This window comes from Sciurus carolinensis, chromosome 11 (genome assembly GCF_902686445.1).
Source record: "Sciurus carolinensis chromosome 11, mSciCar1.2, whole genome shotgun sequence".
In the NCBI taxonomy this organism is placed as follows: Eukaryota; Metazoa; Chordata; class Mammalia; order Rodentia; family Sciuridae; genus Sciurus; species Sciurus carolinensis.
The window spans coordinates 57,094,084-57,121,149 of NC_062223.1; the positions used below are offsets into that span (position 1 = coordinate 57,094,084).

The following is a 27,066-nucleotide window of genomic DNA, read 5'->3' on the forward strand; positions in this document are numbered from 1 at the left end:
CCCTCAGGGGAAAATATCAGAGAGATGAGGTTTTGGTTACATTCCTCTACCCCTTCCAAGATTAAGAAACTGCCACCATATCTACACACTGTGAGAATCCCCCTCATTCATGAAAGCTACTCAGTAGGAAAAAAAATCAACTCATCTCAAAGTGTTGATATATATATTATCTTTACTAAGAAGAATTTTTAAAGGTAGACAGGGAAATTAAGGATTTCAAGGACCAGGGGTGAAGCCTAGGGAACCATGGATTTCTCAGGGTTTCTTGGCTATCTTAGGGAAAAGTACTAATTTCCCTGAGTCTCAGTTTTCCTTTCAATAAAATGGGGATAATGATCCCTTTCTTAAAAGCCTTATAGAAGTGTCACAACAAAGACTTGTGCTCTTACAAAACAATGCATTAGGTTGGATTTTTTCCTGTACACTACACTAATTCAGTTAATTTTCACCACCAGAGTTGGTACTATTATTAACACTTTCCAGACAGAAATGGAGGGCCAAGGTGTTTAAGTGCCTTCCTAAATCATAGTTATTAAATGGCAGCTTGGTATTTGAACATTTCATGGAAAGTGTGGCATCCGCCACAAGAAATTAGTCCACCTGGGTTGGGAATATAGCTCAGTTGGTACAGTGCTTGCCTTGCATGCACAAGGCCCTGGGTTCAATCCCCAGCACCACAGAAAAAAAAGAAAGAAAAGAAATTAGTCCATCTAAGTCAAATCCTACCTTTATATCAAAAGGGAAAAGGATACTTTACAGAGGAAGGAGTATTCCTTGTAGAAGATATTTAATGTTTATAATATTTGTAAATCTTCAGGCACAAGAATAATTTAAATCCCTATGAACATTTACATTGGAGGCATTACCTCCAAATTAAAATGATCTTTTGAACTACCCTATGCCATTTCTCAGGATTCATGAGAAAACTCATGAAAATTATAAGACTACAATAGTTTGGGGATCAAAAATCTGAAATGTGTGCAGAGGTAACAAAGAATAGAAGAGACTAGGTATAAAACCACAGGGAATGGTGGAGACTGTGGAATACAGCCCACACCTACCCAGAAAGGGCAGTTACTGCCTAGGTTTAGCCTATAAAGAGCCAACCTGGAGTTGCCAGATTCTTTTTCCAAGAAAAGGTGGAAGAACATTTTTTTGGTTAAGACTATTGATTTTCATCTGCTGACATCTTTTTCTTTTTTGTTTTAGAAGTTCTTCTGGGACATGAACCTGACTTGTTGGCCACCATTCCCTTCCCTCTGCTCAAGTGGGCAGGTTGTCATTCTCAATGACCCAGTTTTCAACAGGCACTGACCCCAGGCTACCTACATCTTAAAGTGCAAACAGCAATTCCTAAGTTCCATTTCATGAAGTTCCATTTCATGGACAAATATTAAACATAACACACACACATTTTCTTTCTCTCTCTCTTTCTCTCTCTGCCTCTTTGATGCTAAACTGAAACACAAGAACTCTATGAAGACATATGTGGGGAGGTAGATCCAAGCATGAGGTCCAGATGGCTTTTATATAAACCGCAATCTACACAGTTATAAATCGCCTCCCAGTTTCTCTTCCCACTCAGGAAGATCTGTAAGCATGCCCCTTCCCACCCATCATCCTGCAGTTGCCAAGTCCTTGAGCCTTAGAGAGCACCCTGTTGTCACTTTTAACACCTCTGTCCCAGCAGAGATGTGATGGGAATTTCTTCATTAACCTCTCTATGAGCACGGACCAGGTGCCAGGCATTGTGGGCAGATGGACAGATGTGACCCCGATCCTCAAAGAAGTTAATGTCTAGTGGGGTTATAAGTGGTTAGAACAATGTGCTAAGGATTATCACCCTGAAATTTCAATGGAGAAAATGAAGGGTCACAGAGGTTAAGTGGGCTGGGAGAGACAGAGAAGGCACTTGAGAAGGCCCAGGAGACCGTGGCCAAGTGCAGAAGGAAGGTCCCACTGTCTTAGAACACACGTTCTCAGAGAACATCCACAACATCCTAAACTTCCCCAAAAGGCAAACAAATTCCCTACTTCAAAATATTTTGTTAAACAAACCCTCTAGAAATATTAATTCTAAAAGTCCTAATAAACTTGACAAATGAGTATGTGTTTAAGTGTATGTTTGCACAGGCATATCTCCAAAGCGGTTTTTTCATGAACTCTAAGACAATGTTGGCAAAGTGTGGTCCCCAGATCAGCAGCATTAGCATCCCCTGGGAACCTGAGAAAATGTAGCCTCTCCAGCTCCTCCCCAGGCCTGGGGAGGCAGAAGCTATGGGCTGGGGCCCATAACCTGTGCTTCCACCTGCTTTCCAGGTCCTTCTCATGCACACTAAAGTTCAAAAAGCATGGGTTAGGAAGCTCTGCCAAGCCAATTTTCCTTATCAATAAAAATAACCTGTTACTTCAGTGTTTCTTTTATGCTCCTATATAAATATAAAGTTAAAATATAAAACCATGAGAGAAGATACTGAATGAGAGGATTTCTTGGCTTAGGACTACTCAAATCTCTTGAAAACATTTAAACATGCATAGTTTCTCGGATATATTAAAATTTGGTATGTTGCACTGCCTCACTCTGGGAAACTCTGGACTATGGGCCCATTCCCCATTTATCTCTTTCCTCTGAGAAACATCAGCTGAGTACCTCCAACATACCTAACCCTATGCCAGGTGCTGGGTATATAGAGACTTTTGGTGAACTAAAAGAGATGAAAAAAATGTGCTATTTGTATGAGAAAGCTTTGATGGTAGTAAATAGCATATAAAATATAAATCTCTCATAAAATCTGCCAGAATGTCATGTTGATCACAGGACCATCCTAGCTGAGTGGAGGAACACAGCACTACTCCTGAGTTCACATTCGCATCACAGAGGGGTCCAGGAGGCCTGGGGTTCACTTCTAGTTACTCAGATGACATAGCACTTGTCTCTGCTGTGATTGCTCAGTGTCTTAGGAAGCCCACAATATGGATGCAGTGCTGCTAAGGAACTCTGCGCCTCTGCCCTGTTATGTGCTTCCCTGTGACAATTGCTTTGAGAGTGAAGACATGGAAAGCTGTGTCCTGCAGTATGCTTACCACCAAGGCTGCCTCCAGGAAATACTCTGCCTCAAGGGCCTGCAGCCATGAGCCTCTGCTGTAAAAACCAGAGAGTTTCCTCTTTGGCTTAGCAAGGGTGCCTCTGGCTACAGTGTATTAGCTTTCTATTGCTGCTGAAATAAATGACCACAAACTTAGTGGCTTAAAACAACACATTTATTTTCTTATGGTCTGGAGGTCGGAAGTCCAAAATTAATATCAGTGAGCTGAAATTGAAGAGTCATGGACTGTGTCCATTCTTCAGGTTCCAGGGGAGAATCTGTTTCTTTGCCTTTACAGCTTCTAGGGGTCTCCTGCATTCCTTGGCTCCCTGCCTTGACTATCAAGAGCCAGCAGCGAGGCATCTTCCAGTCCCTCTCACCTTCCTGTGTCCCTCTTACAAGGATCCTTGTGATCACACTGGGTCTGTCCTGACAGCCCAGGATAACTGCCCCATTATAAAACCTTCAATCATCTCTGCAGTTTCTTTTGCCAGATTATGTCACATTATGTTATAAAAGAACATATTCCCAGGTTCTAGGGATTAGGACGCAGACGTCTTTGTGGGGGTCACTGTTCAGCCTATCTCACTATGTACCTACTTTGAGTGTCAGAAAGCTTTTGATACACAAATGCATAGGGAAGAATTACATGACCTGTGAGCAGGGCAGGGAATGCCCATCTAATGTGCTCTCGTCCGCAGCCAGGACGAAGTCAGGTGCCTTTTGCATCACTCCTGTTACCCTCGCAACCTCGCTAGGAGGCAGCTTCCACTATCTGCTTTTACAGAACGGGGTGAAGACTCAGAGATTTAGGTCCCTGCCCAGCACACTCGCCCAGCAGGTCTTGCCAGCTATCTGCTCATTCTTCTTCATCCCAAGTCTCCTTCCCACAATGGAATGGTTCTTCCTGAGCCTCTGATTTTACTTAGATAAGGGGCTGGTGTTACCAATGTAACTTCTGGCCAGGAGTGGTGGTGCACCTGTAATCCCTGCAGCTCAGGAGGCTGAGGCAAGAGGATCACAAGTTCAAAGCCAGCCTCAGCAACTTAGTGAGATCCTAAGCAACTGAGCTAGCCTCTGTCTCAAAATAAAAAAAATATGAAAAGGGTAGGGATGTGGCTCAGTGGTTAAGTTCCCCTGGGTTCAATCCCCTGGTACCAAAAAAAAAAGTAACTTTTGTACCTCTATGTCATGGTCCTTTTTACTTCTTCAATTAATTTCCTTGTACACAGAACAGCACAATAATTTAGGGGACAGACTCTGGAGCTCTTAGCATGCAAACCTCAGCATGCCACTTAATACCTGTGAGACCTCAGACAAATGACTCAGCTACTCTCTGCTTCAATTTCCTCAACTGTCAAATGAGAATAATAATTACATCTCTACTCATAAAGGATATGAGAATAAAATCAGTTAATATAGACAAAATACCTAAAACAGTGCCCAGTGCAATGTACACTAAGGGTGCACTGTGTCTGCTTCCGTCATCGTACACAGCACGGATAGAGAATCAGGACAACAGTTCCACAGTGGGAGGAGAAGGATGAGAGGCTCTTCACCATGACAGGCCCTCAGCTGGTCCTCAACTAAACCCATCATGGTGTCAGGCTCTCAGTTCTCCACTGCATTTAATGGAATGAGCAAAATACATCCACCTTCCCCAGAGCCACTCAGAGAATAAAGTCAGTTAAGACCTGTGAAGCACTGCTCAGAAGAGCGCCTCAGGATCAGTTCTGTTCTTAGTGTTAATCTGTGGTAGTTGAGAGGATGCCTAGATATGCTCACTTCAAGGGACGTAAAAGCACTCAGGAATCTAAGCATAGCCACAATTCCTGAGCATCATTAGAATTCTCAGTCTGGGTCCTTGGGATAAACCAAAGAAGAAAAGATTTAAGAGAAAGACACTTCTAGAAAAGTGCTGAATATCTGTTTCTAAAATCCCATAAAGAACTGCCTAGCTAATACCCAGTCCCCAAATCCCTTCAGATACTGAAATCAGAGTAAAGATGTGTTTGAATCCTTCAGCTGCAAACACATTCAAGCCAGTTCCCACCCTGGTCCGTCTGTCCATCTATCCATCTGACATTTTCAAAAAGTCTATTGTAGGTCAGTCATCTCAATGACAGGCTCAGGTGCAAGGCATAGTATCTCCTTCAAGACAAGAGACAACCACAAGGGTGTGTGTTATGCATTGGTAGACACAGGACACTTGGGGATGCAGAAGGTGACAGACACCTAATTATGTCACTTCCTTGAGGAAGCAGCTGACCTGGTTGCACTGCCCAGGAGTGAGTAAGCAGGAGGTCACTCTTGGGAGCCTGGACAACATGCCTCAAAGTGCACAGGCCTTCGAGTCACAGACTCCTACGCATGGCAAGGTGTCCAGTCTGGCTGGGGTACCGAGGCTGACTGTTGAGTGTCAGGAGAGGGAAGTATCGGGATCTTGATGGATCCTCTAGTCTGTGCTCAAGGGTATGGAGAGGGAAGCGGGGGCCAGTGATAGTTTTAAACAGAGGAGCAACTAAGGGAGACACAGAAGTGCAGGTTGCACCACCTTTGAAAGACAATGATGACCAGAACACTCGTTGGGCCACTCTAAGTGGAAAGCAGTGGATGCTCCTAGCCTGGGACACTTCCCTCTGCACTTTAAATTCTATGTAGTTCCAGGACTTTTCTTCATTCCTTCTTAGTTCTGCAACATGTGTGTGACCGTGGTGCTGTGTAAAAATAGGCCTAGGGGCCAGGGCAGAGGCGACTCAGCTGCCCACAGATCTCACACACTCCCTAGGCATGTGGCTGGTTTTCTGGCAGCTGTTGGGAGGGCCCAAGGTCACTGGGCCTGGCAACCTGATCCCCTTGCAGATGGCCTTCCCCTGGTCACTATGGTGAATGAGGCTAGAGGGACCTGGCGCCAGGGTTTTCAGAGGCCACTGCAAGAAGCTGCCTTTCACTAGGGGCCACCTGCCCTGTGGCTGCACTTGAGTTCCCACTGACAGGTCAACTCGAACCCTTCCCAGAAATATTTGGTCCCTCCTTCTTGCTAACTCTCAGTGAGGTCTGGCTGCTTCTGCTGCTTCCACAGATGACAAATAAGGACAGCAAGATTGGTGAGATGGACACTATTTTTACTATGCCCCTTCTCTGTCTCAGCAGGGAGCACCACAGTCGCTGAAACTGCACAGACCTGGATTCGAGCTCCCTATCATCCTCTGCATAGATGTATAATCTGGAGCCAAAAACAATCTCTTAAATTTTCAGTCCCCATGTGCAAATGCAGAAAATATCCAAACTCGAAACCCAGGCAGCTTCTGAGGAGTAACTGTAACAATTTGGTGAGTTCCTGGCACAGGCAGGTAGGCCTGGGTGCTCAGTAAGTGTAAGCCCCCTCACTGAAGCCCCACCACAGCTCTGTGAAGTGCTGTGCTGGCCACGGGTCCTGGAGGAGGAAGGGAAGTGTTGAGGCCACACTATTAAGATGGGATTGAGCCCAGAGTGACTGACCACACTGCTCTGTGTCTTCAGATGCCTCGCAGAGGTTTTTCCCTTTCAGGCCACTTCTACCATTCAGGAAGGGGTGGATATGCAAAGAAACTCTGACCCCACTCTCGAACAAGCCCCACCCAGAGGTGGTGCTGGCCATTCTCCAGGGATGTCTGTGTCTGTGAAAAGTTAAGTACCTTGAAGAATCACCATTAGAACAAGCATCTGCTGCGTGTTGCTCTGTGCCCAGTGGTATATAAGCACTTCATGTGGATTATCTCATGGACTCCTTAAAATGACACTGTGAGGCAGATGTTGTTACTATCTCTGTTACAGAAACTGGTCCCAGAAACCTGAAAAGGACACGCCCTGGTCACAAGCAGCTGGCCTTCAGAGGTCATGTGCCTTTTAGCCTCCAGAATCGGAGGGGAAAGGAAGACCTACTCTGACTACCTTTTTTCACAGATTGTGAGACACTGAGGAGCACCAGGGCTGGCCTCCAGTGCCCAGGCATGAGGGCCAGCACTGTTGCATTCCTTCTGGGGTGACATCGTGCTGCCTCCCCACTGCTGACTGCTCTAAGCTTCCCCCTCCCCCTTCTAGCAGCAATTCAGTTCTTACTGCTTTCACATGTGGGGGCCACATCAATTTTATTTAGGAAAAGTGGGGGGTTCTGCTCGTGGACTAGAAGTTTACAAACCATGACTTGCCCTTCTTCATGTTCAACGCAGACTCCACTGTCTTGGGAACTCGAGTGCTGGCATTTCCACAGGGTCCCTGGAAGGGCAGGGCTAGGACAGAACTGGACTCTAAGCAACAGGTGCACTGAACCCAAGTTCTATGGAGCCACAGGGGGTTCATGGGCTGATCTCGAGGATCCATACAAAATTCTGGGGTACGTGCAATTTGGGGAGAAGAGAACTGGTATCTTTCCTTATATTTCCAAAGGTTTAATGCCCTCAAACCCATGGACCACTAAAACAAATTATTGCATCATCATCATCATCATCATCATCATCATCATCTTCATCAAAACTGCCATTTATCAAGGTCTGAGCACATGCCAGGAGCACGGAGACAATCAGAACACCTGCCTCAAAGGGCTGCTGGGAGGGTGAACTAGGGGATTTGTACAAGGCTCAGAAGAGCACCTGGCACAAGGCAAACACATTTTACCATCTAAAATTATTAATTAAATTATTATTATCCACTATCATTTTTATGACTTCATTAGTCCTCACTAAAACTTTATAAGGTATGTTTATCACTGCCACTTTATAGAACAGGAAATTTGAGGCTTCAAGAGGTTAAATAATTAGCTCAAACCCACAGAGCAGCAGAGAAGGAACTCAGCCTAGTGGGGCTGGTGCTCTGACGGGGTGCACTGGGGGAAGAGGCGGAGGACTCTCCAGAGAGCAGAGTGGGCAGGAGGGTACAGCCTGAGGCCCCCTACCAGCTGGAGGGGAAGGCAGGCTTAGGGCCTTTGGCTGAAAGGGCAAGCAGGTCTAACTTTTTCCTTCCCCCATCGAAGACAGAAAGGCAAGCCACTTAAAATAATAATGATTAAAAAAGAAAACCATCCCCTGTGGCTGGCTATTTCAGAGCTCCAAGTGAGCCAGTGCATCCAGCATCTCAGAGCACACTGAGCTCAAGGCCAGCAGCAGCTCCACAGTGGCCGCCCGGCACTCCCTGGCTGAGTTCCAGGCAATGTTTTTCCTTCCAAACTAACACACAATTCTGCTGAACAAACCACTTGAAAGCCAAAAAGATGCCCCTAGGTTACCATGGCAATGTTACACAGACAAAACATTTTAACCAGCTCTGACGCACACACACAAACTTTTTAAAGGGCCAAGTGGATGGATTTGATGGGGGAGAAGGGGTGGGGTGGAAAGTGTTATTTCTAAAGCTCCATCTCCATGGATTTGGCCCCAAAAGCATGGAAGTCAGATTGAAACAGTTTGACAGGCTCCATAAAAAGGCTGAGATCAGGCTTGCTCCGGGAAAGGGAGGCTGCTGATGTTCCCTCTCTGATCACAGTCAAGGTCCATCTTACAAGGCCCAAGAGCTGGGTGCTGAGGGTCATGGATATATATGGACAAACATCAGGCTAGAGTCCTGGGGAGAGCATACCATGACCCAGCACCCGGGCTTCAGCAGAATCAAGAGGACCAAATGTACTCACGAGCATCAAAGGGCTTGTCTTAAGAGTCATGCAAATGAATGTCAGTGCTGACATGATAGATATTAAACAACCCCTGCCAACTGGGCAGCATTTTTATTTTCCAGATCACGTGGTTGAACTTTCATCCACACAGGTCGACAGTCTTGGATTTCTTCTTTTAGAAAGCTTTGCCCTGGTCCACTGGGGCTCGCTCCCTTAGACGTAGCGATCTGGGGATGCAGCAATCTTGTCCAAGGCCTGAAGGTAGCTATGTCTGTTATACCCTGGGCTCTTCCATGCCCCACCCATCACCCTAAGCACAAAAGGGCAAGGGCTGATGTTGCTGGGAAGCTAAAAGGGCTTATATATCCATATATATCCATGACCCTCAGCACCCAGATTCAGTGCACGGCGATTTGGAAGGATCATGAACGAATGTTCAAAAAATGGTCCTTTGCAGGATCCATGCCATCCTCAGGTCAACAGAGTCTGCAGAAATGGGTTTCACACCCGCTACCTCTGCTTGGAATCCTCTTCTACCCACCATCCCCTGCACTGAACCTTCTTCCCTTTCAAGATTCCATCCTTAGAAGTTATTCTTAAACTCCTGCTTGCCCTAGGATAGAAGAGGCTCCCACCGGCCATGCACAGGTGTCTGGGGGAACAGCTGCAGAAGTCTATTGTTCTAATTGTCTTCTGGCCTCATGCTCACCCATCTGAAATCCTTGACAGCAGGGATCACATCTTGCTACCTGTGTATTCACCTGACATAGCCCAGTGCCTGGCACCCCTAGGTACTTGGTGACTGCCAGCTGACTGACAGGCTAATGGTATGCAATGCCGTGTTCCTTGTGTTTAGGTGCAGCTGCCCCTGGAATTCTCAAGCCCTATCCACATGGTCTGGGTATGGACAGGGCAAAATCTGGGCTCCTGGGCAGCCTGTGGGTGAGAAGCAGTGAATGGGGAGGAGATAAACCCTCCCTTCAGTGCTTACTCCTGCTACGAAGCTCAGGCTCCTCCCACCCACTTACTGATGAAGTGAAGTAGGCCCTTAAAAACTAGAAGAGCATGAAGTAGACTCCTGCTCTGAAGCAAAGTTGCCTTTCTTTGGTTTCATTATTAAAGTCTCCTGGAAGTTATTCTATCAGTTTTCTTTTTTCTTTTTTTCTTTCCATTTGTGTGTGTGTGTATGCTGGGGTTGAACCTGTGGGGTACTCTACCACTGAGCTATAGCCCCATTTCTTTTTATGTTTTATTTGAGATAGCATATTGCTAAGTTGCTGAAGCTGGCCTCCAACTTGTGATCCTCCTGCCTCAGCCTCTCAAGTCACTGTGATTCTGTTTTTTTGGGCAGTGATCAATCAATTCTATGCTGATCATTTTGGAGGAGGGAGTTGCCCTCCCAATAGGACATGCTCTCCAAGTTCTCATTGCATTGTGCCTTATCTTTCTTCCTCCAAAATGATGTTCTCCTCCAAACAGGCAACATTTAGCAAATAACAACAAATGCTCATCATTGGGTCACACTAAATAAAGCCTAATGGGAAGATCAACCTCCTGGGAATCTACAGATGGCATGCTGTGCCATGTCCTCAAATTACACTTTCCAGAGCGCAAGAAATCAAAGCAAGAATCAATAAATGGAATGGATTCAAACTAAAAAGTTTTTCTCAGCACAGGAAACAATCAACAATGTGAAAAGGGAGTCTACGGAGTGGGAGAAAATTTTTCCGCACGCACTTTGGACAGAGCACTCATCTCCAAAGTTTATAAAGAGTTTAAAAAACTTTACACCCAAAATACAAAGAACCCAATCAATAAATGGGCTAAGGAACTGAGCAGACACTTCACAGAAGATGACATACAGGTGAACAACAAATAAATGAAACAGCGCTCATCATCCCTAGTAATTAGAGAAATGCAAATTAAAACCACCGTAAGATTTCATCTAACTCCAATTAGAATGACTGTTATCAAGAACACAAGCAATAATAAGTGTTAGCATGGATATGGGGAAAAAGGCACACTGGTACATTGCTGGTGGAGTTGCAAATTGGTGTAGCCACTCTGGAAAGCAGTGTGCAGATTCCTCAGAACACTTGGAATGGGCCCACCATTTGACCCAGCTATCCCACTCCTTGGCCTATACCCAAAGGACTTAAAATCAGCATACTACAGTGATGCAGCCACATCAATGTTCATAGTAGCTCAATTCACAATAGCCAGATTGTGGAACCAACCTAGATGCCCCTCAATTGACGAATGGACACAGAATCTGTGGTATATATACACAATGGACTATTACTCAGTCATAAAGAAGAATAAAATTATGGCATTTGCTGGTAAATGGATGAAGTTGGAAAATATGCTAAGTGAAATAGGCCAAGCCCAAAAAACCAAAGGCAGAATGTTTTCTCTGGTAAGTGCATGACAATATTTAACAAGGGGGGATGACGAGGAGAAGAGAAGAATGAAGGAACTTTGGATGGTGTAGAGGAAAATGGAGTGGGAAGGGGTGGGGAAAGAAAGATAGTAGAATGAAACAGACAGTACTACCCTATGTGTATGTATGATTACATGAATGGTGTGAATCTACATTGTGTACAACCAAAGAAATGAAAAGTTGTACTTCATTTGTGTACAATGAATCAAAGTGCAGTCTGTAAAAATAAAAAAGATTTTGATTAAAAAAAAGAAAAAAAATTATACTTCCCATGAATAAAGATGCTTGAACTCTGTATGAGCTCACATGTGTATGCATAAAGATGTCCTACTAGCTATAGCAACACCTATTCCTAATTATGAACACATGGTAAGTGACCCGTGAATTCTGTCTTATGAATTTGCCATTGTTTTGTGATGGAGGAGAGAGGACAATGGACCTGTTGTCCTTATCTTCATCTCTCTCATTTCCTACAGAATGGAATGGCTGTGGTGGAGATTGTACATTTTCTGGACTCACATCCTGTATGCTGAACTATTCTCTGCTACGTTTACCACAAAATCGTGTCTGCCTCCCCACCCACAAGCTGGGATTAATTATCACTGACAATTATAGGATTTTATATTTGTGTTCTAAAAACATTGCACGCATGCACACACACACACACACACACACACACACACCCTAAGAACAATACTAACATAGCTGAAAGAGTCAAGGAGAAACCACAAAACTGCATTGGTGCCATGGCAGTATTTATAAAGTACATATTTGCATATAGAACTAAATTTGCACGTAAGAATCCAACATGACAATATTTTATAAGCTTGAAAGTAGACTTAACAACAAGCCACTCCTCCAACAGAAGGTGCAGAAAATATAAATGCACCCAATAGATTAAAAGGTTGACCACCTTCAAATGCCAGTTCTACGTGTGCATTGTCATAGGCTGGGACAAATGTGCTGATATCTGTCCTACAGGGAAATAATGTATCTCTTTCATGTGAAGCTATCACTGCATGTGTAAAATGCTTGCACTAAAATTAAGTCTTCTATCGTCCAAATTTCCTCAATTATTAATACACTAGGACAGCTGCAGTAGCTTTAGCAAAAATAGCAGCCAAGTTTTTCCAAAAGTCAAAGCAGCCATGAGCTGCCTGCCTGGGGACTTTCCTATGTAAGGAATGGTTGGCCTCTGGATCAAACAAAAAGAAACAATACTTCCAGCAGAACAACAGAAAAAGAGAGAAGCTTGTTCCAGAATGTAAACTGGAAAATGACTTGCCCTGCCCACGAACCCCTCTAATAAAACTGCTTTTGTGTGTGAAAAGGGGTTGTCTGAACAGATTGCGCACCTGCCCAACTCTCTGGGATAACAATTCAAAAAATTAACCAGTGAACCCAAGGAATGCCAATTGCTTTGACATCTCCTGAAATGAGACCTGCCAGAAGAGCATAGGGGTAGGTTAGAGAAATAAATTACACTCTTTAAATTTCTGGAAGCAAATGAATATCCAGTTTAAAAAAAAAAAAAAAAAAAGGTACCCTGCCACCTTCATGTATTGGCATCCTCTTAACAGACTCCAACAATAGATATTCTTTGCCTAAATATGAATGCTGGTTAAGTATTTAGAAGTGAAAAACTAAGCACTTGGAGCATCAGAATTCAATGTTTTTTGGACCCAATACGACTATGGATTTTAATTCAAAGATTAGATGCAGCACAAAAAAAGAACAGATGTTAAAGATTAGTTATTTGGTTATTTCTTAACTATAATATCATAGCTCAAATGTATCACACCAGCAAGCGCATCGCCTGTCAAGGTCATGATGAGAAGGGTCCAGACGCCACTGAACTTTCCACGTTCACTGTCACAGCTCTAGCTTCGCACCATTCTAACCTTTAAAGGCAATCAGAACACATGCCCTGATTCTGATCTGTAAGATACCAGCGCCTCATCTGAACCTCAGCACCACACGCAAACGGAAATTGCTACAGGTCTGTGGGGAAGTAGAATGAATCTTAAATGATCCAAGTTCTAAACACGTACACGTTTGCCGTACTCCTGCATAATTTGTGTCTAAGAGTGAGGATAATATTTCATTTTTGCTGTCTCCCCATCTATGTAAAAATCACAGTCATTTTTTAATAAATGCCAACAAAATGTCAAAGAAGCAGAACATGGCTACTTGGCAACGGTTGTCTGTATATGAATATAATCCCCTGGAGTAAAGCATCTGGGGTGAACACATTCCATGATGGTCGGTACCATTTAGAGGCAGGAAATGATAACATCACACAACGCTCACTACCCACATACCACTCACCATTTGCGATCTGTTCTTCGGACAGCCATTGATGTCTTCAATCTTTTCATTTGCTGAAAAAGGAAATACAAGTCAGGAAGATAGATAATCACCAGAGAGACACTTCCACGAGTGATGGTCAGGACACTTGAGGCCAACCAAGTCCTGAGGCCCATTCTGGGGTCTGTCCAATCAACACAGGCATGTGGAACACTGAGACGCATCTAGCAAGCTTCAGGACTTACTCATCAAGCCGCCGTCCCCCAGGGACAGCTGGGGCAAGGTCGTCATCACTTAAAACAGAGACAACTGCATTGACGGCAGTCCTGCAGTGATGGGGCATCGTGCAGAGTTTGGAGACTGGGAGACAGAGTGAGCTGTGAATGCGCTTTGGGCTCTTAGAGAGGCAGATGTCAGTCACCGCAACCTCCCCGTGGAAGACAGGACAGTTCAGAGTGGATCAGTCCAGCTCAACTCAGCTCCTGGGGACAGATGCCATAGATGAAAGCAGCTTCAGCCAGAAATACCACTATTGCTTTTGCTGTCCAAATACTCATTCCCGAAGCAGTAGCAAGTGGAGAAAATGAGACTCAAAAATGGCTGGACCAAGGCAAGCCTAAATTAGATCAGGGAGTACACATGCTTGAAGTCAAAATAGCACCTAGCTACTGAAAGAGAGGTGAAAGAGAGAGGTCGCACGGCATTAACAGGAAAACGAGTGCTAACAAGGAGGAGGAATGGCTCAACTTCTCTGGAGGATCCCTGGCAAGACACAGCTGAGATATCTATGGAGAGGCTGAGTGTGAGAATGCAATGCAGAAGAGAGGCAGTGTGCACAGCAGTGAGAGGGCCAGCTGTGGAGGTGGACACCCCAGTGGGAAGTAAATCCCAGCTCTAGAGCTCTGTGGCCATGTCACTCGACCTCCCTAGTCAGTTTCCTCACCTATTAGATGCAGCAAATCTTCCCTACTTCAGAGGGGGAGCAATGGGAATGAGATGATGTGATACCAGAACACCAGATGTGATACTTGGCACACTAGTACACAGTAGGTGCTGCCTAGCAGTATCCTTAATCCATCTCCCTCCCCCCTGCGTGCATATATATATATATATATATATATATATATATATAGTTTCGTTTTTTTGTTGGTGGTTTTTTTTTTTTTTTTTTTTTTTTTTGGTACTAGGGATTGAACCCAGGGGTACCTAACCACTGAGTCACATCCTCAGCACTTTTTCATATTTTATTTAGAGACAGGGCCTCACTAAGTTGCTGAGGTTGGTTTTGAAGTCCTCCTGCTTCAGTCTCTCAAAGCTGCTGGGATTACAGGCATGCACCACTGTGCCCAGCTCAATATATATTATTACTACCTATGTAAAATAAAAATTTTCCTTTTGATGTCACCATATGGGTCAAGCTCAGAAACCGTTAGGATTCCATAGTAAAGTACCAAAGACTAACCTCCTCTGAAGCCTTTATAAGCTCCCTCTGTAACCCCAGGTCCCTGTGTCCCATGCCTTCACACCACAGAAGGGTAAAGCCACTCGGGTCTCTGCCTCACAGAATCCCGCCTCTGCCTCTTAACCATCTACTATGTAACTCCCCTACCCAGGCTGTGAGAGCCTGGTAGATGTGTACAGTTTATTTTTTACATTTGTATCCTTAGAGCTCAATAATTGCTTGTGAAATTGAATCCCCACATCACATTAGAATATGATTGCTGAAACCTCCATGAAGAGAAAAGGCATTAAAAACTGTCTGAAAAGGACAACAGAATCAAAGTATCTTATGCCTCCCAAATTTTAGAACTCCTGAGCTTAAATGTAGATTACCATTATCTCAAGTTGGATTTACTTTTTCTCAAGTATTTCTACGTTAAGAGAGATGCGTAAACTCAGACAGCAAGTGAGCAGCAGGAAATTGCTCACAAATCTCATTGCTGTGAGATAGCCAGGTTAGCACAGATTCAGCCTGATCTACATTTTCTTTAGCAACTGCGAAAAGTATTAGATGTTTGCATTTGTGACCTAACTGGGGGACTGCCAATCTTCAGAGATTCATCTGAATGTTCTCAAGTCTGCCTAACATAAAAACAGTGGGATAAGAATTTTAGAAGTCTTACTCCCCAAAGAGGTGCCATACAAAGTACATAAAAGATGCCCCAAGGACTGGGGGCACAGCTCAGCAGTACAGCACTTGTCCAGCATTACAAGACCCTGGGTTCCATCCCCAGCACTGCAAAATAATGAAAAGAAGAAGAGCAAAATGGCCAATGAATGGAAGGACTCGTGGACATTTGTTCTTTAGTTCACCAGAAAATGACATTAGCCAGAATATACTGCCAGCATATAAATTCCATAAGAACAGAGATTTTTTTGTATCTGCTTCGTTTTGTTTTGTATCTTTCGTTTTTTGTATCTGCAACCCCAGAACTCAGGACAGTGCCTGGAATAGTAGCCACTCAATAAATATTTGTTGAGTGGAGTTAAGGAATAAATATCCTGGAGATTTCAATGAGTCGAGGTTTTACTGCTTATCTGGAGGCAGTGTTTTTTCACTTGTAAATATAGATGTAGATACTGAACACAGAAAAAATGCATCCCCTTGACAAATGGCACTCCTTCATACATGGAAAATGATGGCAGGCATGAACTCTGACCTGGGAGTTTGGTACTTAGCATTACAGAGAATAAATATGTGGGTTCTTGACAATCAACACTCAAGGTGTCTTCCAACTGGATACTCATGATGGCCAAAGTCATAAGTCATTGGATTCTGATCAATACCCAGTTCAGCATTAGGTCATTAGTGCTCATTAAAGTGAAGGATGGATAACTGTGATCCTAATAAGTCATTTGGGAAAATTTAAAGATTCTTGATAGACCATTTGGATAACTGAAGCCGAAGAGCTTGGTCCAATTACTCCTCTTAATTCCTTTTTCATGGCCTGTCACCCAGACCCAGTCAGGTGCTCCGTGAATTCAAATATCACAGCTCCTCTAAGCTAATGTTGCCAATTCCCAATAGTCAAAATCAACCAATGAGGTGGAGCCAATTTATGACCATGCCAAAGAGTACACTGGAAGGCAGAAATCAAATGGCTAATCTAATTTCAAACTAAATGCTTCATAAAAATGCAAAATAAATACTTGGGCCTCCTAGTTTTCAGTCTCACATAATTTAAATACTTCTCCTTCACTTAAATTCCCAAGAATTCCTACGGTTGTCATAAATACTCAGAGTGCTAACAGCAGCTCTGATCTCTTGGTAAGAAGGAAGAGCTGAATCTTGAGCTGAATTTTTAATCTCAAGGTAGAGGGTCTTTGGCTGGAATCCAAAAGCAGATAAACAAAGAAGCAAAGATATTTGTCCCCAGAGTCATCAACTGTAATTAAAACTGGCACTTCTGAGAGCCACAGGTAATTTTTCTATCCCAGCAGGTTGAAGCATTCTTAGCCCCACTGATGCAGTCAACTTCTCGGCACATGAGGTGACAAGGTAGGGACTGGAAAGCATTGATGCACTCCTTAAGGTCAGTGACTTTAAGCTCATGGTTTTCTAAAAGACCTCCAAAGGATGCAGAGCATTTTAACAGCCGGCACATCTATGTCCTTACCACCCCTGGCTGTTGGCAGCCCGGCCAACGGGAGACTGCCCAGAAGGGTAGATGACTTATCCAGGGTAACACAGTGATAGTGGGTTTTTAACAAAAAAAAAGGTACTGTCCCACATGCTGTCTGAATTTCTGGGTTGTGCAGAAGCAACCCCGATGTGGGAGGGAAAGGAGCACTTATTAGCTCTTCCCACTTCTAAAGTTAAGTCTCCCCTCCCGCCCTACTCACTTTCTCTTAGTTCATTGGTTTTCTTTCCTCTCTCTCTTTTCCTCTCTCTTCCCCTCTCTTCTTCCCTGGTGCCAACCCTGAGTGACAACAATGAGAGCAGAAAGAGGGCGGTGTCTCTCCCTCTCCCTCTCAATTTACACTGCTGACCCTGGTCTTGGGAACCTTCCTTTAACTCACAGGGATGACATGGTGATGGCCTGGCAGAAAGCCGCGGGCCCTCAGGCAGATCATGACTCCAGAAGATAATCACACTAACAAGAGGCTGAACACAGAGACCCAGCCTTCAGCCCACAAAGGAAGGGTGATCACAGGCAGCAGCCAAAGGCCCATTTCCTACAAATGGCAGCAGACAGCCAGGGAAAAGTGTGGCCCTAACCCCACTCTCTAGGCAAACCGGCTGGAAAGCCAGCTGGATGGCGTCTGGGAGAGATGAAGACAGGAGCAGCTTGTGGAGAAAAGCAATTAAGACTCACCTTGAAGTCACGTATCTGATGCTACTTCCCAGTCTGGAAACATCCTGGCTCTCAGGCTAGAGGTCAGACTTGGCTGCCCTGTACCTGGTGACCCAACTGACTTTGCCTCACTGACCTCTGCCTCTTACCTCTAGCCTGTCTGCACTCTCTCTCCTCCACCAGGGATGCTCTCCTGCCTGCTTTTCCTGCCTGACTCCTGCTTAAGTTTGAGGTTAATTCGTTGGCGAAACTCTTCCCGATCCCCACCCTCCCCACTCCATCTATCCAGAAGGGTCAGGTTTCAGCACCTCTTGCCTTTCACATTATACACTACACTCCTGCCAGAGAGAGAAAGAGTTTGTCGCTTAAAAGAAACCACTTGCAACCTATGAGTTTTGCTGGTCTTCAGTTAGAAGAAAAAAGTTTTCAACTTTTTATTTGAAAAAATTTCAAAATGACTTAGAAAAAAGTTAAATGAATGATACAGAGAATCCCTACTTACCTTGGTCCATTCCCCTCTCCTTCTCTCCCTCTTTCTCTGTGTAGGTACACAAGTTATGTGTTTTTTTTTGTTGTTGTTTGTTTGTTTATTTCTGAATCATTGTAGAGTAAGCTATATAGATCATGTCCTTGGCCCCTTTATAGTTCAGTATGTATTTCCAAAGAACAAGCATATTCTCTTCCATGGTACAATTGCAAAATTCAGAAAATTTAACACTGAGGCAATGCCAATATTCCAATTTTGTCAACTAACTCAAAAATGTCCTTTAGAGCATTTTATTCCCCGAATAGGATGCAATCCAGGATCACATAGTGCCTTGAGTTGTTAGGCCTCTTTCATCTCCTTTATTCTGAAATAGCTTCCCAGACTTTGTCCTTTATGACACTAGTGCTTTTGGACAATATAGACCAGTTTTGTTGTTGCTGCTGTTTTAATAGAATGTTCCACAATCCCAGCTTGTCGGAGATACCTCATGATGAAACTCAGTTCTCCATTCCTGACTGGAGTACAACATAAACAATGTGTTCTCTGGGTCTGAGGTCAGGAAGAACCTGACCCATCCATCCCAACCAGTGATGGAATTTGGACCACCTGGATATGGCCTGGATAGTCCCCTTAATGGTTACTAGACCACCCCTTGCAACTCAAGCAATCCCTGAAGAGAGATTCTTAGACCATGCAAACATCCTGCCCCATCAAACTTTCCCCTCTAGATTTCAGCCTCCCTGGATGACTCTTGCCATAACGAATCTTCACCATGATGAGTGAGCTCCCTCCACATTTCACATCAGTCAGCACTCTGCACAGTCTAACCCTCTCTTCTCCTCCAATGGCATACTTATTTTTTAATTTACCCATTTGTTATTAGTACAGATTTGTGGGTTCGTATTTTATTCAGTGATTTTTTTTCTTTCCATATTTCATGGGTGTATTATAGTTGTACATAATGATGGGAGATATATTGTTACATATCTATACATGTGCACAAATAACAATATAATGTAGGGCTGGGGCTGTGGCTCAGTGGGAGAGTGCTTACCTAGAACACTCAAGGCACTAGGTTCAAGTCCCAGCACCACATTAAAAAAAAAAAAAAAAAAAAAACCTAAATATAATGTGGCCAATATCACCTCCCAGCACTTCCCTCCTCCCTCCCCTCATCCCAGTCCCACCCCTGTCCTTTTCCTGTACTGAGCTCTCTTTGATATTCCTTTTATTCAGTGATTTTTAATTCCCTACTGTCCTTAATTTATTTTGATGTCCCTAGATTAGATTGTTCTTTGTAGCCCTGGAAAGCAGAACTCAGATACTACTAAGGGGTGCAGATTTTGACTTAATGAAAGAAGAGCGGCTATGGTCTGAATATCTGCATGTCCCCAATCACATATTAAAACCTAATTCCCAGAGTGATGGCATTTGGAGGTGCAGCCCTTGGGAGGAAATTTGGCCATGAGGATGAAGTCCTCATGAATGGGATTAGGGCCCTTATAAAAGATTCTGGAGATTCCTTATCCACTTCCACCATGCAAGGACACAGTGGGAAGAGAGACATATATAAACAGGAAACACACCCTCAGACTCAAAATCAGCTGGTACCTTGATCCTGGACTATCCAGTCTTCCAAACTGTAATAAATTTCAGTTCGTTATAAGCCACTTGGTCTATGGCATTTTGTTAAAGTAGTCCAAAAGGACAAGAACAGGAGCTTTTGAAGGATTCTATCCATCCATCATTACAAGGAGCTCCCTGGAGGGATAGTAAGCTGCCCATCACAGGAAGTAACTGAAGAGGCTGGCGACTGGTTTTCATAGAAGTGATTCATGTACCAGGTTGGGGTTTTCAAAGGTCCTTCCAAACTTGACAAATGAGAACACTGGAAAGGAGGTGTGATGTACAATTTAGAGGAATACTAAACAGTAACAAGGAGAAATAGCCAGGCCACCTGCTGGAAATGATCCAACGCAGGCTCATAGTAAATACAATTCTTATGCCTAATCCTCTCAACTTTTCCAGAACATCACTTCACGTCAACACGCTAAATGTTGGGGATCCAGAAAGAAAGGCAACTCAGATCCTGGCCTAGAGAGGACCCTGGCCCAAGATCACAGGCAGTGTGATAATGGTGGGGTCTCTCCACCTATGCCTGGAGCATAAGTACTCACCGGTCAAACAAACACAACTACCAGAATTCTGCACAGTGTAAGAAGGAGTTGGTGGGGCTCCAATTCTTGGAAATTTGAATGTAGACAGAGAGAAATATGTGTATTTCTATACATGTGTGTATATTAAATACATGCACACATACAAATTATCTTTTCTCATTTTCCTTTAATGGGCAGATGTGAGGGGAAAGCAGTGACTTCAAAATGAAAAATCATGAATGGTCAATAACTTAGCCTCCTGATCAGAAAATACTGCTTCCCCCATCCCACCCCACCCAAACAGGGCTCTGTGTTCACAAGATACTCTGTGATTAAAATGCTCTGGCCTGGCTGACAGACAGCCTGGGAAAGATTTGCTGCCCTCTTGGCTCCCCATCTTCTAGGTCTCTGTGTGCCACACTCGCCGAGGGTACGCAGCATGACACAGTCAGGGAAAGTCAGGTGCTGACCTCTGGCCTTTCTTGGTCAGAGTGATCATCTCCTGGAGGTCTGAGGTAAAGGAATTTGGTGGCCTGAAGTACAGCCTGAGCTGCTGATTAAGGATAAGTATACCTAATTTAAAAATCTGAAATACACTCCAAATAAGAAATTTTTTAGCACCAATTTGACACCAGAAGTGAAAATTTCCACATCACAAAACATTCATCTCACAGCCAAAGTTATCTAAAATATTATAAAAAGTTACCTTCAGGTTATGTGTATAAGGCATATATTAAACATAGAGGAATTTCTTATTTAGACCCTAGCATCCCCAAGATACTGCATTATGTATATGCAAATATTTCAAAATCCAAAAGATTTTAAAATTAAAAATACTTCTGGTTCCAAGCATTTTAGGCTACCAACTCACACTAAACTGAGCCTCTACAACCACAAATCAGTAGTTCAGACTCAAAGGAGCCACCTAGGGAATTTCATCCCCTTTAAATAGATTTCAGGAAAGAATCCTCTGAAGCAATGACAAAAATGTGGCATTTTACACCTTCATGACACTGTTTGGTAAATTCACAGTGTACATACTACCGTTTCCCTCTTCTGAGCCCATGGCAGACATGATATACTTGGACACTTATGTTGAGACCTCAGCATCCTTCTGTACATATCTTTCTAGGCAGCTGCTTCCAAATGCTGTCCAGGAGCACATCATAATTTCCGAACATCTTATATTTGATGCCAAACTTGAATTTCATGAGCTGGTCATAAGATCAGAGAAAACAAGTGTGACTGTCCCCACTTCACACTTGATAGGGAAACAGAGATGAAGTGGCTCTCCTGAGGTCCCACAGTTGGGAGGGATGGAGCTGGGATGAGCGTAAGGCCTCTCGGTAAGCTCCTCTCTCTCCTGCTGCCTGTGTTGAAAGCTGGGAAGATTCCCAGTGGAAACAACTCAGTGCAACACAGCGACCATCAAGTAGGCCAGGTGCCTAGTGTCAGCCTGCTGAGACAGAGTCCAGATCCCAGCTCAGATGCAAGTCACACCTTCCATGAAGACCCTGATAAAAAAACAGCACCCTTTCTTCCAAGGTTCTGAACCCTGCACATTCACCTCTTTGTTCTCAGAAAGAAGCACACAGTAGATGCTCAATAAATAGTTACTAAAGTAAGGGAGACAGAGCCCTGCTCTAGGGTCAGCCTCTCTGAATTGAGATGTAGTATAAAGCTGCAAAGCAATGAGCAGAAGCTTTAAAAGGAGCATACCACCCCAGTTAACACTCCCACACAGACCCCTGAGATATTGGGATACTCAGCCTTGCCTCAATTTCTGCACCTGTGAAATGGGAAGAACACCACCTACTGCACAGGAATATTGAGGGAGGAGAGACTTTTCAAAGAAGTTGATATGAATGACAATGAAAAGTAGGAGGAAGAGGAGAAACTGCAAGAAGAACAGTATGGCAGACAGACTTTAGGTGGCTTCCCATGATGCCCGCACTCTGGTGTCCTTGCTCTGGTACAATCTCATCCCCCCAAGCGTGGGCAGCACCTTGGACTTGCTGCTCTCACAAGCATGTAACATGCTATATATGTTCATTCTGCTAGCGGGCTTGCTCCAGAAATGTGCTCCTCTGCTGGCACTGAAGAAGGGAGTGGCCCATGTGGCAAGGAGCTGAGCATTTTCTAGGAGCCAGTAGTCAACCAGGACCCACAGTCCTGGAACTGCAAGAAATGGGTTCTGCTTAACCCAAGCGAACAAGAATGAAAACCCTCCATGATCAGAGACCCAGATGAGAATACAGTCCCAGGACACTCTGACTACAGTGTGCAGAGACCCTCTGAGCCCCGTCTGGACTCTGCACGCATCTATGCCAAGAGAGAATAAAGGTGGTTTTAAGTTCTTCGTTTGTGACAATGTGTTACACAGCAACAGAAAACTAACACAAGAGAAGAAAAAGGAGAGATAAGGAAAGAGCACCAATGGCAACTAGGTTCAGGAAATCAACCTTGAGACAGCAGGGAAACTTCCTTGTCTCTGAGCAGCAGTGAGTGTCCCCACCTTCAGCCCGGGCAAGCTGCCTGTGTGTCCAGGTATGCTCTCCAAGGACCTGAGCACAGCCACCCTGTGGAAGGCTCTTGCTCACACTTGAAGGATAAGCAGCTTTTCCACAGTGATACAAGCTAGTGGGGCCAGGGCTTCCGTCCTTTCCCTGTGACTTCTCCCTTGGCATCAGTTGGCTGCCAAGGCTGCCAGCGACAACAATCAGCCTAATGCTGCCTAATTGACCTCCCGCCTCCTCAGTCTGCTCTGAGCTCTCAGGCAGGACCACGGGGGCCTGAGATTCAAGGCAAAGCTGTCTTCAACATCTACCGCCTGCCTGCCCAGGAATGACCCAGCTCATGGCTGAGGCATTTTAAAAACTCCGTTTCTCAAGTTCCCTTCCCATAGTGTTAAAATAGAACCAACCAATCCTCTCCGGAGTTTTAGCCTCTGATTTCTCAGACCCAATTACAGCTGGCAGGATTAAACTAGCCCCATGTCAGATTTTGTTTTGTTTTTAATATTTCCAGTCATCCACACAAAAGGTACCATAAATGATAGTCAGAAATGTAGCAAGAGCAGGCAGGGAGAGAACACCCCATCTGGCCCACACCTCTGGCCCTGGGCAATTTTTCCTCTAAGAGGCTCAAAGGGAGTTAGCTGTGTGTGATCCTAACAGGAACAGCAAGCTGGTCCCCACGCGACCAGAGTCAATGGGTGGAATCAAATAAATCATAATACCAGGGACAGAAAGCCTCCTTTGAGACTTCAGGGTCCCATTCTCCTCAACCCATGCAACCCCTCCTGGGCTGGCTCTGCGGTAACTCACAGAACCCCAAGGATGAACAAATGTGCTCTTACCCACGACCTGGATGACCTGGGCCAGGAGGACGCCATCGGTCACATCTTGCTGGAGATCCTTGATGAGACGTTTGTGGCCAGATTTGGCCAGATAGTGATTGGCCCAGTCCGTGTAGATCTGCAAAAAAGCAAACAGGCAACTTCAGGAATCCAGTCGGAGCACATCCTGGGGTCTGAGGCAGCAGCTGGGCCAGTGCTTGCTTGGGTGCAGCAGCCACCAGCCCGCCGGCAGCTCCCTGGGCCAGCCTGCACCATTAAAATTCAGTGCATTGTGCGGAGCAGGCATTCAGCTCACTATGGCCAGGCTGTCGCCTATTGAGGGATTCTGCCGTCAAGGCTCAGGGAAAAGCTAAAGAAAGCTTCAAAACATGCAGAGGCCTGAAAGGGACAGGGGACAAGGAACTAAACAGTCTGCTCCAGACGGCTTTGAGAGGCTGTGGCTCTAAATACAAGCAAAGTCGCCCCCACCCCCTTCTCATCTTTTTCTCTTCATGAAGGAAACGTATGGGGAGGTTACCACCCAACGGGCATCTTTTAACAGGCCCTTTCAGGGTAACGAGATCTATTGAGTCAGCCCAGTTCTCAGGAGCCTGGGTCCCTTGTAAAGAAGCCAAATACGAAAACATAGACCCTTCAATGACTCTGTATGAGTGGAGTTATTTGTGGCCTCACCATAATCTCAAATTTAATCAGTTTAATTTAAAAGCCAGGCATCATTACCACTGTTGGGATTCTGTGAACAAAACCCCAGCAAATTCCAACATCTTTAAACACAACATCAGTGTGCGCAGCACCCTGGAAGGCAAAAGCTGGGTCACCCCTGGAGCAGGGAGAGCAGACCCCATAGGGGGTGCATCAGACCTGCTCTTCTTGGTCACAGAATCACCAGAGCAAAAGAATATTTTCTTTGAGGCAGTCCAACAAGCACGAGAAAAATCTCACCTGAAAACTTTCTCCCCAGTTGTCAAAGCACACAACAAAACACCACCCCATGACTTTGAGTGCTAAGTTCCACATATGGATTTGAGAGCTCATAAGGGGAGGTGGGAGTATGCCTGTGGGCACAGAGACTCTTGTACAGCCACACCTGTCCCAGTGACATGAACAAATGACCTCTCAGACAACTGTCCCCCCCTCAAGTGGTTATAAGCATACTAATCCATATGATGTCTTATCCAAAAATGATGAGCTATTGCTCCCTCCACCAGCAGGCCTGCTACAGGTATCCACAGAGAATTACGGAGAAGCAGACACTTCGTCCTTGCCCTCCTTCTTCCCTGTGTCCTTTCTTGCAAGGGTCTTCTAACACGATGGGGTGCTGCCCCCAAGGCTCCTGGAATGGGGTTAGGAGCCAGATTCTTCTAGGGAGGCAGCACCTCTGACTATTCCACCTGTATCCCAGGTCACAGTAAGTGACAGAGCCAGGAGTTGAGCCCTCTATGTGAGCTTACACAATCCAGCCAGCTTCTCTCCACAAATACACAGAGACACAAGCATACATACACATACATACACTCAGTGTGCACCCATGGACAGGTCATGCAGGTGTCAGGTACAGAGAGAGCTTTTAAAGGCTAGAGTGGCTGGAAATGGTTCAGTCCAAGTGACCATCTCTACTCCAAAACAAGAGTTCTTCTCTCAACTCTAATCTAGTTAAGCACCCCTAGTTAAGCCAAATCTATCTTCACTGAGCTCAGTGCTAACCTAATTGTCTGCTCAAACAATCCTCAAAGGCTCCCCGCTTCCTCCTGAATTAAAGGCAAGCTTGTCATACTGTGATTCAAGGCAAGGCCTCCATCCACTCCTCCAGAATGCACCCACCCCTTGTAGGGGAGGCAGTGGGTGTGGAAGATAAGAACATTTGGAATACGACCAAGTTTAGTTGGTCCTCAGCTCTGGGCAAGTTGGTTTGTAATGATCTTTCTGTTCCTCACTCTTATCCTCCATAAATTGGGGATTACATCAAATTTACTACTAGGTCAGGGCTGGCAAACTGACCTGGGCTAATGCCAGCTGACCACCTGTTTGTGTAAACAAAATTCCATGTGACACAGCCATATCCACTGTGGTTTCCGGCTGCGTGCATGCTACCAGAGCAAGGTGGAGCAGCTGTGAGAGAAAGAGCTTCAGCCCACAGAACCTCAAATACTTATTATACAGCTCTTCCCAGAAAAAGTTTGCCTATCTGTGTTTTAAGGACAAAATGAGGTAATTTGACTATACATTTCCAAATGCTCAACAGTAGTAATTACCCCTAGGAAGACAGGTCAACCTCAACTTTCCCTGTCTGTGAACCGCCGTTAACTCTCCCAACCTGAGTGTCCCATCTGGGGCTGCCCTCCAGATTCTACTCCAATGCCTGTCCCTCTCTGAAGTCATCCTTAGTTGCTAGAACAAATCCTCAGCTACATATGATGAGGAGCTTGCAGAGAACTTAGATTCTGGCACCACCTTCTTGCTCCGACCTTCAGACGTGGGCAGCAACCCTGCCTCACCCATCTCTGCATGCCTGGCAGTGCCTCCCAGGGAAGCTGTCGTGTGGCAGAGGGTGGCAAGTGGCTGCCAGGATGAGCCAAACAGAGAGGAAAAGGGTAAATCTTGGGAAATTGATTACATCAGAGACTTAAATAATGTGAGCTCTCAGTGAATCCTTAATCCAGAAACTCTTTATTGATTGAAAAGGAGGGAAAATAAACTACATAGCTCAAGCTCATTAATCAGGACCCATCTAACAAGGGTGATTGATTATGGAGTTTCCCCTACCTTCCCCACCGCAGCTCTGGACTTTATGAAGAGTTGAACCAAAAGAAAACACCAAGTTCTGTTTGTATTCATGAGCCATGGACAGGGAACTTTTAGGCCCCATCTCCTTCATTCGTTCTTTTGGTAGCTCATGCAAGGAAAAGCATTCCTCCAAAGGGCTCCCTTAATTCAAATACACATTGCTTCATTTTGGCAGCAAAAATGGAGCAATGTGTGTTTCAAAATTTTTTAGTGAGGGTTAACACAGGCAGGGCCTCCTGTTTAAGTCTCAGGTATCCAGAAGGAATAGCTCCAAAGTCTCTTATTCTGGGCTGGGGTGTGGTTCAGTGGTAGAGCGTTCCCCTAGTACGGGCGAAGTCGTGGGTTCAATCCTCAGCACCACATAAAGATAAAATAAAGGTATTGTATCCACCTACCACTAAAATGAAATATTTTTTAAAAAGTCTCTCATTTTCCCAAGTTATACAGACCAGTGGGATGCTATTGCTTTGCAGGAACCCATTGCTTCTTGGACCTGGTTTGATCCC

General features: G+C 44.7%; 1 protein-coding gene across 8 annotated transcripts in view; it reads right to left on the reverse strand.

Moving 5' to 3' along the window:
* The window catches only part of Nav2 (neuron navigator 2), a 375,768-nt gene that overhangs the window by 234,595 nt on the left and 114,107 nt on the right, over positions 1 to 27,066 (reverse strand). For all 8 annotated transcript variants that reach the window (XM_047518211.1, XM_047518214.1, XM_047518210.1 and 5 more), the window contains exons 2-3: positions 23,777 to 23,894; positions 13,502 to 13,554 (exon numbers count right to left, since the gene is read on the reverse strand). In XM_047518211.1, coding sequence (XP_047374167.1) covers positions 13,502 to 13,554; positions 23,777 to 23,894 — 171 coding nt within the window. The remainder of the gene's footprint in view (positions 1 to 13,501; positions 13,555 to 23,776; positions 23,895 to 27,066) is intronic.